Source organism: Pygoscelis adeliae, unplaced genomic scaffold (genome assembly GCF_000699105.1).
Source record: "Pygoscelis adeliae isolate BGI_AS28 unplaced genomic scaffold, ASM69910v1 Scaffold66, whole genome shotgun sequence".
Taxonomy (NCBI): domain Eukaryota; kingdom Metazoa; phylum Chordata; class Aves; order Sphenisciformes; family Spheniscidae; genus Pygoscelis; species Pygoscelis adeliae.
Window position 1 is genome coordinate 11,625,371 of NW_008825167.1, and position 12,452 is coordinate 11,637,822.

Here is a 12,452-nt window from a genome sequence, read left to right on the forward strand (position 1 = left end):
GGGGGTGGGGGGTGGGGGGGTGTTTTTGTTTTTCCTTGGCCTGTTCTTTTTAAATGAATGGTTCTTTTTACAGTAAGGCTAGAGGATGGTGATTAGATGGATATTCAGTATAATCTCCATGTGCAGATTTACTGGGGAGTGCAACAGGGACTTCAGTACCCTGTTAGTAGTAGTGGATGCCATATGTGTTTTGACATAATGGGATGTGATTGTATGACTCCATTCTTGCCTTCCCAAGGAGATTGGGTTTCAGGTATCCTTGCCTCCGAGTGACTTGACCAGTTCTTGTTTGAAAGTGCTGGTACTAGATGCTATGTAAGCTGTAAGCAGTTATGAAAGGAAGAGTATTTTATTTCTTTTTTACTGGATTAAGCTGCATTTTGCTACCTTTGAAGCTGTGAAACTCCTATTTAAGAATTTGATCTACCATATTTTTGTATTAGCAACTATGAAAAGTAACTGAACAACTTGTTTCCCGATGTTAAAGCTGTTACAATTACCCTCGGTGTATCGCTATATTACTACTAGTTACGCTGTTAGTAAAAAAAATAGTGTGCCTGAGGCAGGTTTTTTCATATGTATTTCTAAGTCTGATTAAAAAGAAAATTCTGGTTTGCGTTTTGTAATCTTTATTTTACCCTGTAATGTTGAAAAGCGCGTTGAAAGCATAGAACTCTGCAAATACCACAAAGCTGGGCAGGGTACAAGAACGTAGCCATATAAAGACAAGAACTTTATACTCTGTTCAGTAGTAGACCAGCCAGAACTTATTATTGTAATCTGAAATAGAATAGTAGAGATTTTTGTTGCTTCATCAAGGGGCCATCATGAAGCTGTTACTCCATCCTCATTTTCCATCTGAATCTGTGTGCCCTAACATGCTCAAGTAACTCTCTAGGCGTGGATCGCTGAACAATGTTATACATTATCCCATACCAGATGATCTTAATGGTCCCCTTCTGTCTGGGCCTGTGCGTAGATGGGTGTAAGAATGGATTTTCTGGCTTTACACATGCTGAGAACTTGCTTATGCCCCAGACTAGTAATAAGAAGTCCCATCTATATAAGCTGTGCAAAGGGAGTGGGGGAGAGATCTGTCCTAATACATTTAACAATATGAGTTATCTTATATTGCATATGTAACTATCAATATGTCATCTTAACCAGGCTGTGGAAAGCCTTTCCATCAGATGTCTCTAAAATCAGACTATTTCAAATCTTTCATCATTCAGAAGCTGCTTTCTCAGAGAGTGCAAATTAGAGTTACAGCTTAGAAGACCACTGATTACAGTTGCAATAGGGATTTTGCCACAGATTTATGAAACCCATCTGTCCTGACCAAAGGAGAGCAATTCAGCTAGTAAAATATAAATGGAAACACTATATGTGGCTGCTTTTTTGTAAGTTATAAAAAATAATTTTATAACATTTAGAATAGTTTTAATGAAAAAAATCCTGATGTTTAGATGTCAAATACATGACAGTGTTGGAAACAAACAGGTAAAATACAGAATATTACTTCTAATTAGTTTGCTTTACTGTTTGCTGGCTAATCTGTGCTTGTGTACTAGCTGGCCAGTAAGCAGAAACTAATTTTCACGCCAGATGAACCATGTGCTGCTTTTTTCATGTGCAATCAGTCACATGGGATGGGAATGAAGACGTTTTGGTATAATACTCAGGGACATTAGAGTACTGTTAAAACTTTGTAGAGGTGATCTGGCTTGACAGTGCATTGAAGATGCAGGAAGGAGCTGGTGGTTTTGTATGTGATGAGACGTGATGAAACAGGGTGATGTGCACTGGTTGTAGGCATTCCCGTGGCAGGGATTGCAGCAGTCACAGGGAAGATTTGGCATTCTTGCTGAAGTATATGAGAGATTTCTAAGGGTATCAGGCTAGCTTTGCAAATTGAAGATCCCTTCTTTTTACTTGTATTTACTGCATTAATATAGTTGCATTATACATACCTTGAACAAGGGGGGAAATTTTCACATATAAATCTAAATTAAAATGAGAGTATGAGTTAAGGTTTTCTTTCCTTAAAAGAAATTTTTATTTTTAATCCCTATTTTTAAACGCAAATATAATAAGCTGTGATGACTGTATCATCAGGAAACCCAAGATGAACATAAGATCAGCTGCTGTAGCAAAGTTTTATCATCTATGGCTGTGCAAACACTGTTAAATACCTTTATACAGTATGCTTTTCTGGTGGTTATCTACAGTGTGTTAATATTTTACTGATAGGCCTCCATTTTTATTAATTTAGGAACAAAAAGATGCATTAATCCTATTAGAAAATATTAAATACATAATATATAATCTAAAATAGAAATAAACAATGGGAACAGGTTTTAATAAATCTTATAATTGACTTAATATTGAAAAATAATGCACATTTTTAATATCATTCCTTACTATGGCTTGAATTTACAGATTTCGTAGTACAACTACTTTAAAAACGAAGCTCAGTATTTAGGATAATGAAAGCATACATTTAAGTAAATAAGTTCCAATTTTTTTTTTACTACTTTCAACATTTGAGCTATTCCTTTATCCTACTTGTTTTCGTGTTTTTAGACTTGAAATATGCCTCACTGGAATAAGTACTGAGGGTAATGATATATTTCTAGTTGTATTTTCTCCTTATATGCTCAGTATTTGATTATGTACAAGATGATAGCATACATTGCTTTTCCTACATCTTTTACTAGTCAAAAAATGTTTTAAAAAACCTCTCAGCTTTATAGAAGTGGCATTTTTATCAGTGATGGTTATTGTACTTTTTACTTCCTTTTCTGTGAAACTCAGTGTTGCAGAAAAGCTTCTGTGGAGATGGTGAGTGGGAAGAAGGTCTAAGATGTGTACTTGTAGATTTTATGTTGGGATTTCTTAAGTGACAGTTTGTCTTGTTTCTCAGCCATATTATGTCTGAGTATGTGAGGATGACAGATACAGAGCGTGATCAGATAGATCAAGATGCTCAGATATTTATGAGGACGTGTGCCGATGCCATTCATCAGCTGAGAACAGAAGGTAAACTGAGCAACTCTTAAGTGTTTCTTCTTAGTTATTGATAAAGGCTAATATAATGCTGAATCTTGGATGGTGAATCTGAAATGCTTTTGGAAAGAGATTGGTGAAGTCTCATTGCCTTTTTGTTTGCATCTGTGTAATCCCATTGGCTGATTAGTGCTGTACTTAATTTTCTTTAATGTTAGTGGAAGGAGAAGCCAGAGCATAGAATTTTATTTATTTGTTCAAATACACTAATTAGCAAGTGTAAAAAAAGATAGTCTTCAATATTTACTACTTGAATAGTAAGTTAGCACTGTGGCCCAGAGGCCTGAACCGAAGCTCACTAAATTCAGTGGTTGTCTCTTTCTAGCTCGTCCACCTGTAAGGTATTACAAGTATAATCTTTCCAAGTTTGAGATAATTAAATAAGTTTAACAGAGTCCTGGTAAAGTAACAGAGTTTTTGACAACTTGAGTATGGGATCATACCTTTACAACACTATCTTAAGAAAGTTGTAGAGAGAACTTCTGTTTTGCCATTTTCAAGTTTACTTGCTGTATGTGTGTTTTATCAATATACCAAAGATTTTCATCAGCTTTGGAATGCCATCTAAACATAGTTGTAGCATTATTTGAATCATTGAAAATGTCATTCGTGGGAACTACATAGTATCAAAATAAGAAATATTAATATATGTGAATTAAAAGGATGCTTGACACAGTAAATCCCAAAGATTTCCACCTAGTCTATACACTGGAAAATTTAAAATGTTAGAAGTTCAATAACTTAAGCAAGTTAAATCTCTAGATCTGTTTTGCTATGCTTAGCTTGGTGACATCTATTCTTGTTTAGAAATTTAATTGACATAATATGATGCATATATAACAAACCAATAACATAAATATTGTAAGACACTAGTTGTTTTCAGCTTTTGGTTTGTTGTAATGATTTACTGTTTTACAGAACCTATATTTAAATATAGCTATGTTTAAAATAAATACTAATATATAACATATATAAAATGTTAATAGGCTCTTGAATATAACTTGCGTATCAACTGAAAACACAAACTTTTGTGCAATTCAGTAAAAAGTTAAAAGTTGTGTTATATCTTTCTTTTGTATTTCAGCACACAAGGGTGTCCAGTCTGCTCAGGTAAAGGAGCACAGAACAGCTGTCTTGGACTTCATTGAAGATTACTTAAAAAGTACTTAGTATTTATTAAATGGTTAAAAATGAATGACTGTACTTTCCAAGAAAGAAATCATGCTCTTCTAACCTGAAGTTTTGTTTACTGTTTATCTTAAACAGGAGTATGTAAGCTGTATTCTGAACAAAGAGCCATCCGAGTTAAGCGAGTGATAGATAAGAAGAGACTGTGAGTAGTGTCAAAAAATAGTTTAACTGTGCCTTTTGTTTGTAGGACATTCAGCAAAACTATTATTCATGTTTAGATTCTAAGGAGATTGTTTTAATGGGAATCTGTAGTTGGATGAGCAACTTCTGCTGTCAGCAGGTGCATTCCAGGGCTCTTTTACACTTCTGGCACGTGAAGTTACGTTGGTAAATGGCAGAGTGCCAATATAGTGTTGTACTTCTTATTTATGTAAATTATTAAAGCACCAAATCAGTAAAATGGGTTAATAAACCTATTGGACTTCTACAAATGCAAGAAAATATTTTTGTGTGTCCCATTAAGTAATATACTGCATAAAATAATTTAGAATTAAATCCTGCAAATTGGTAATATGCCTCAAAGACGCTATTTAGGATACTGTCTGTTTAGGTACAGGAGATGTTCACTTCTCTCTCCCGTTCTCTTTCTTGTTGTCCCCCTTTTTTTTTTTTTTTTTAAGCCACTGTCTTTCTGCTAAAGCAAGTGATCATGTTGTGAATAAATGCTACTTGAGATGGTGGGTCTTCATGGCAAGTAGAAACATGATTAAAATAAGAAGTTACATTCAAGATTCTTTAACTGAAACAAAAGAGTTTCTGCTTCCTAGCGTGGCATGTGTTCAGGCTGCTAACGTAGAGGTGAAAATGTCTAGAAGAAGTTAAAGATGATGTGCTTGCTGGCTTTTTGGTCTTTTTTTTTTTTCTTTTTTCAGTCAAGTATCAAAAAAGATACTTTTTCAGTTTCTTTTTCTGCACGCTCCCAGGTGTAAGAATGACAGGGAGAATGAACAGGTTTGCAATTTATTTAATACCTGAAAGGCTTTCCATGTCTTCTCAATCTGCATTATTTGAATTCTAACCTTAAGTTCCATTATGTACGTTTTAATTAAAAAAAAAAAAAAACAAACTAGAACATACACATCAATAAATAAATTCTTGAGTGTTTTTCCAAGACTTGATGCTGTTTTATCAGTTTGGCGTTCGGCACCATCAGCTATTTACACTGAAACTAGAGAGATGTTTTCAAAAGTCTGTAAGTACATTTTATTCAGAGTGATTCAGCATGATTAAGCACAACTAGATTCACTCAAATATATCCTCCTGAGACATAAATAGCAGTACAAGCCAAAACCAAGTAAACAAAATACACCAAACTAGTTCTGAAATTTGGTAAGAAGCAATGAGAGAAAAGTAAGGCATTGGTATTCTTGTAACTCCCATAACTTCTCAGAAAAAACATACAGAAACAAACTGTGTGATATTTTTCATGTGTTTAAAAAAAAAAAAATACAGTATCAGTACTCTTCACGCCAAAGAACTTCAAAGAAAGATAGCATGGTTCCTGCAGTTATAGAATTGGCTAACAAATACCAGCTCTTGTTTGCTGTACTCTTACATTACTGTTTCCATGTGAAATCCCAGGTTCAAGATTTCTCAGATGACTAAACAGAGAAAACTACTCAATTTGATGTACGCTAAACATGGAGCAATGAAAGAGCTATTTCAGAAGTTAGAATACCACCTAAATAAAGAGCAATAAGGCATTAAAAAAATAACCCAGTAGATGCAGTCCTTTTATGTAATATTGGAGGATACATCTTTGCCTCTTTTTACGGATGTAAGAACTAGAAAACAGATGTTGGCCAGGTGGAGTCTGTATGCGTTGCAGATGTGATGTAATGGCTAAATTGTCATTTAAATTAAAATTCAATTTAAATAAATCACAGGGCATAAACCAATCTTTATGATGACTTGAAGAAAAATTGTCTTTTTTCATATGCCTTCAACTAGTTGATTCATAATTTCCCCAAGGATTTCAGCAGATGCTTTATGTGATAATAAGAATCTGTTCCATCACTTAAAAGAACTAGGCATTCTTTAAATAGTGCATCCCAGGCACTTTGTTCGTTTTTAATTGAAAACTTCGTACATTAGCATACTGTGCAAAGTAAGGACAACAAACACTAAAGGAATACATTTCTTTAGAAGTAAATTAATCCTAGTGCAGATCTTCTTTCCTGCAATTTAGTCAACTTAAAATATGTGCGTATCAGACAATACTGAAAGGTTTGCAGTAGAAATATACTTCATCATGTTTCCTTTTATACTGATAAACATCCTAAGCTCTTCAATAAATTGCCCGAGTGTTATAATTTTCTTACATAAGTTGCCTTTATGTATTAACTCATATTATTTTGATTAAAAAGTTCTGCCAATTACATAGGACTAGTTCCCCAGAATGAAAAGCTGAGAAATAGAAACACAAGCAGCTTTTTCTGTAAAGGTACTTGGTTGTGATTTTCAGGTTTTATGTTTATTGGTATTCAAAATTATATTTCATTTCAATTTTAACTTCTTTTTCCATTAGAATATCTTGTGAATTTTGTATGCAGTTATTCAAATAAAGCTGATATTTTTATTATCTGGGGAATTGGCGTTTTTATTAGTATCAGAACTATTATTTGAACTGCTTGGATATCCAGATAAGTCTTTTTTCCTCATTATTAGGCAAATTTGGGACTTGAGAGGGAGGAGACGAGAGGAGAAGGGTTCTTTTATGTAAAATTACCAAAATCCCAGTACTTGCAGAGTTTTTAGAACTAAGAAAGGTTCCCTGTTACTGTTTTTTCTTAGTCACTCAGTGATGACTAATGCATTATATTCTGTTTTTCTCAGAATTTTCTAATTATGGGTTAGAATTTAGACAGTGCAAAGAAGGAAAGGGACACAAAATGCAACACCTTCTGTTAAGCAGTAAGGGAAGATTGCAGATTGTAATGAGATTAACTGTTGATTATATTTGAGAGGGAAGGAAGTGATGAAGGTGGCACAGCAGGGATTCAGCCCACTGCTTTTTGGTTTTTTGTTCTTTAGCTTCTCTAACAGCATAATTGCTAAGCATTTAACCGTCTACTACGTAGCAGTTACAGAATTCATAGTAGGCAACAATAAACCACAGAAGCTTACTGGAAAAAATATGTTGCCGCTAATTTTAAACTTTTTTTGGTGTCACAGTGAAATGTACTTGACAAGTACTTAATATATAATCAGAGAATATGCTTCTCATTTTTTTGCATTGCCATTGTATTAAAATTACATAGCAGGGACTTAGGTGTAGTATATATCTGTCCACTGCATACGTTCTTTCTTTTCCTTGCTTCTAAATGGTCTATTGTGTCTTTTGGCAGACAAGATAAGGATCACTTTCATCCTGGTTAAACTGTTCTTTAAAGCTAGTTAACCAAAAATATTTGTTTCAGGGAAAAGCTAGTTCTATTGTATTTTCTTACTTTACGATAATTGACAATATAAAGTAAAATTGTAATTATTACTTGGGGGGGGGGGGGGGAAGTAGTGGTGTTGGCTATTGCTACTAAAAAGAATTTTCAGTATGACCAAAATGTTGGTTGGTTGGTTGTTTTAAATATATATTTTAATATCCTGGATTTTGAAAGGAAGTTTAATAAAATGTCTGTGTGTTTATGCTATAGCCTTCAAAATTCTCCTCAACTCTGAACACGTAATGTGTTTTGTTCAGGAGTGCTATTTGTGGTTTCTTTGCTTTTGTAATAATGTTTCAGTGAAAGTTGCTAAGTACATTTTGTATCTTGACTGGGAAATCTTTAATGTGACGTTTGCAAGAATTACAGTGTCGAATTTAATAATCTGTGGTTGTTCTCATTTTAGAGAAATTCAACTGTGTAATATCAGTTAAATTATAGGCTCTTGTACTTCTAGGTCCAGACTTGAACCTGAGCAGAGCAACGTGTCCAAATCACCTCTTTCTGCTGAAAAACCTTCACAGAATCCTTTAGATGATTCTGAAGAAAAACTTTCTGCTGAGGAAAGCAGCGGTAAGAATAAAACGTAGTTATATTTTACTTTTGTGGCAAGGCCTGTCTGGTTAATAGTACTTACTTCACATTACAAGGGCCTGTTCCTGTGACTTGCACCTTTTCTATTTTCATCTTCCCTCAGTTATCTTTATTAAAAGAGTAAAGTTCCTCTAGTTGGTGACTTTAGGGCCATAGAAAGGGTGGATTCATGTGAAGTGGGTACTCCATATCTGGATGAAGACTAATACTGAATTACCTCACAGTGTGAGAACGGTTTCATTTTCTGATATGGCATTGCTTATCTTCCTAACCAGTTTGTACTGCTGCAGCCCTATCACTGTGCTTCCCCGCCCCGGCCCCCGATACCGAATTTATTGTAAGAAATAAAGGTTTTGATTATGTGTCATTTCTAGTGCTTACTACGTTTTTACAGTGTGTCTTAAGTGATGCAGCACACAGGCACATAGATGAGTTTCACCTTAACACGTTATCAGTGTTTCACAGCTGTGAGCTAGTGCCAGCAGACAAGCGGCAGTGTAGTAGTATCTTCATCGCCCTGTGCTCTTTCCTTGTTACTGAATGTCTCCGCAATCTCTGAAAGTGTGCACTCCCACCACATAGTGTCATTATAATTTTTTAGCTCCAAAAATCTGTGCCACGCCATGGAAAATGTTGTTCTTTGGTTGCCTTGGACACAGCAAACCACTGCAATAAACAGAAATGAAGCTTTGTTTCTTGCACATTAATTTTGATTACTCCAGTTTTCACTTTTATTAGTTTATGCTTTAATTTTTTTTTATAAGAAAGTAGGGGTCTCATCGCGTAAGTGATGCTGATGCAGTACTTATTAGGGATTGCTGACTAGTCTTTCAGAAAACTATGAAACTTGTATATCAAAATAAATCTGTCTGAAACAGTTTGTAAATGCACACAGCCTGTGATTCCTCACATAAGTGTAAGTGTTGGTTGCTGCTGCTTACAGAAACCAGCCTTGTGACTTTGCTGGTAGGTGGTTGTCGAAGCATGGGAATAGCGTGAACGAGGTAACTAGGAAACAAGAAGCTCAGTTTAAATCTTGTAGTCTTTGATAATTTTTTTTCCAAGTAACTTTCCAAATTCTTAAGAAATTGGAGAAATTACTGTGTTTAGAAATAAACTATCTCATCCTCAAGATGTTGTTGGTTTAGAGAATGGTGATCATTTGTATTTATAAATTAGCCATCATCAGTGTGCCTGGGTCCCTTGCATAAATATCTCAGCTGTAAAGATAGTTTTTCTGAGAGCAGCTTGTGGTCCTGTCCTTAAATTGAACGTTAGGATGAACAGCTGAATGTCCTACTTGGTGTGCTGAAGCACAGCTTGGGTTTTGTCAGGTTTTTTGGCAGAAACCAAAGCAAAATGTGATTACTTTTGTTCTGAGGCAAAGCACCTGTTTACGTTACAATTATACTGGACATGCCTCATGGTAGGAAAATAGTCTTTCTGGAGATAGCTTTTATATGCTGACAGTATTTATTTGCATATTACAAACTCGACGTTTAGTTTATGGAAATAAATGTAAATAATGAGTAGCTTTTCAACTGGTCCACAAGCTTAGCAGCTGTCTCCTTTCAGCATGGAAAAGGGTTCAGAGGATTTGATCATTACTTTGTATCTCTGTCGTGCATCAACTACTTCTCTTTCTGCAAAAGAAATATAGTTTGGCTTTTGCTGGATGAATTGTAGAAAAGCATTCATGTCAACTCCATGAAAGCTGCAGGACAACTTTCCCAGTAGCCAGAAACATACTGCAGTGACAGGAGGAACCCTAGGGAGATATGTGTTTCTCACTTACCTCTTACCATAAGTATATTTGCTTATTAGCAATCACATTGGATACAGGTGCTGTTTTTTTAACAGTGCTGACAGCATCTGAAAGTAATTGGTTCCTCTGGGATAAAATAGGACTATATCTTATTTCTTGGCTCCATAAACTAATTATCTTCTTTTCTTTGAATCCAGTAAATAATTCATTATAATTTTGATATAATGTAAATACATTGATTACCTAAACAAATAAGTTTTGTGTTTCTGTGAAATAGACTTGAAATACTGATGATACTCCATGGAAAACATAGACTTGACTCCTTTCTAAACAGTCTTTAAAGATATTCTTGTTTTTACTTCTTATTGCTTGTAAGAAAGAACGGGGGGGGGGGGGGGGGGGGTTGTGGGTTGTTTTTTTTTTAATTTACTATATTCCTTATCCACATCCCTCATTTGTAGCATTGTCATTGTTTGTATATCCTGGTTTGGTTGCTGGGAAGCAAAATATACATTTATAAAGGAGACATACACAACAATACTCTTATAATATTTATTTTTCAAGAGTTTTCACAAATATTATAATGAAGGATAAAGGGGGAAATTTCTGCTTATAATCCTTTTCATCTATTTGTTCATAAATAGGACTATTCCTTTCAGAGGCTTCCCAAGAGAAGTCAGTATCTGAATGATGATGCATCACTGCTGCTTAGGCAATTGGAAAAAAATTAGGTTTAGAAGGTTATAACAAAACAAATGAAAATACTTACACATCCCTGAAAAAATTGACTGGGATAAACAGGAAGTCTGAAATCTATGAAAAATAAAAACTAAATCTTTCTGTATTTTAATTTGCAACCTGCATCTGATAAGTCAAAGCAGGTTCAGCTTTGATCCATTGTGGGGCGGTGCAAATCGCTCTATTGGGTTTTGTAAAAATGTCACAGCCAGTAGGGAGAAGAGAGGCCTTCTCAAGGGTGCAGTCTTATCGTTGGGATTTTAAACACTGATGCTAGAACAGCTTCAGAAACAGTAGGATCCTGTAGCATAGTTTCTTTTTTTTCCCATTCTAACTTCTTCGTCTATAATCAGAAGTATATAATTAAGCCTAAAAATAAATCTTCCAGAAGGGAATATCCCAGAAATAGCCGCTCAAGATCTTTTATGCCTGACTCCTGCTAAGATTTATGCAGATGATTAGCTTTAATCAAAGGGGAAGTACTATTGAAATCAGTGAAGCAGCTATGATGTGTAAGGGTTAGTTTGTGGGATCGGATCCGATTCCTGTTATATGCAGGAAGACCCCTTGTATAGCATGCTGTAGGATTTGCACCATAATGTGCAGTTTGAACAGCGTGAGGGAATCAAGTTTGTCCTGTGAACTTTGCTCAAAATATCTTTGAGATTCTGTTTTTACTTCTTGGAATGAGGAGCTGGTGGCTCTGCCAAGTCTCACTGGAAGATAATAGCTTGCATATAGACTGTCATTTTGAAAATTGTGTGTCGTCTTCTGTTAAAAGACAAGCGTTCCGGTATTTTGTGCCCTAACAAGTCTTAGTGCGTTGTGACTTGTTTTACATCCTTCACTGTCAATATATTAGGGCAGCTCCTCGTAGTTCACAAAATTAAACATACGCATAGACTTTTGACCCAGTTTAGAAGTTAAAGGTTATTGGTGTAATTTTGTGCTGTAAAGGTAGGGTCAATCTCAGTTAATGACAAGTGATATATAACAATTTCACAGGCATTCTGAAATGGTTGCAAAATTATTTTCACTTTACTATTCAGTGTCCTGCATTGTCTCAAGCGTTTGGTGGTTCTTTCACAGACAGGAATCTGCCTGATGCCCAAAGTAACCTTGGATTATGGGGGGACAGCAAAGGTGAAGATGAGCTGTCACCTGAAGAAATACAAATGGTAAGTGTATCTTGTGTCTTATTGTCCATTTTAGTATATTTTCTGCTGTATTCATATGTGTTAAGAAAGTACAGATTCACCCAAATTCATTGTCAGCTTTCATTTTATACAGAATAATGCCATAACAAGACATACCTTCTGCACATGGCTTCCTGGTTCTTCTGGTAGCAGCCAATATTTAAAATTGCTCACATGGAGCCATGAAATTAGTAACAACTATTTTTCAACAATTTAAATTAAAGTTGTTTTTAAAACTACAATTATGAATTGCTTGTTTAGTCAGGAAACAATAGAAGTCAAGGCAACATCAGAAACAGCATTATGAAACTTCTGAAAGAATGAAGTGTTGGCCATTTTTTACTTGGACTATTTCTAGAACACCTCTTAAACAGTTATACTATCTCAGTATAACTATGAAATTATACTTCATTTTTTCTTTTTTATTTTTTTGGATTATCAAAATCAGATCGGTTTACTAGA

At 34.9% G+C, this 12,452-nt stretch overlaps 1 protein-coding gene across 1 annotated transcript in view; it reads left to right on the top strand.

The window, feature by feature from the left end:
* The window catches only part of STX18 (syntaxin 18), a 32,948-nt gene that overhangs the window by 9,489 nt on the left and 11,007 nt on the right, over positions 1 to 12,452 (top strand). The window contains exons 3-7 of the mRNA XM_009328895.1: positions 2,924 to 3,039; positions 4,151 to 4,228; positions 4,333 to 4,399; positions 8,155 to 8,270; positions 11,884 to 11,972. Of these exons, the coding sequence (XP_009327170.1) occupies positions 2,924 to 3,039; positions 4,151 to 4,228; positions 4,333 to 4,399; positions 8,155 to 8,270; positions 11,884 to 11,972 (466 nt within the window). The remainder of the gene's footprint in view (positions 1 to 2,923; positions 3,040 to 4,150; positions 4,229 to 4,332; positions 4,400 to 8,154; positions 8,271 to 11,883; positions 11,973 to 12,452) is intronic.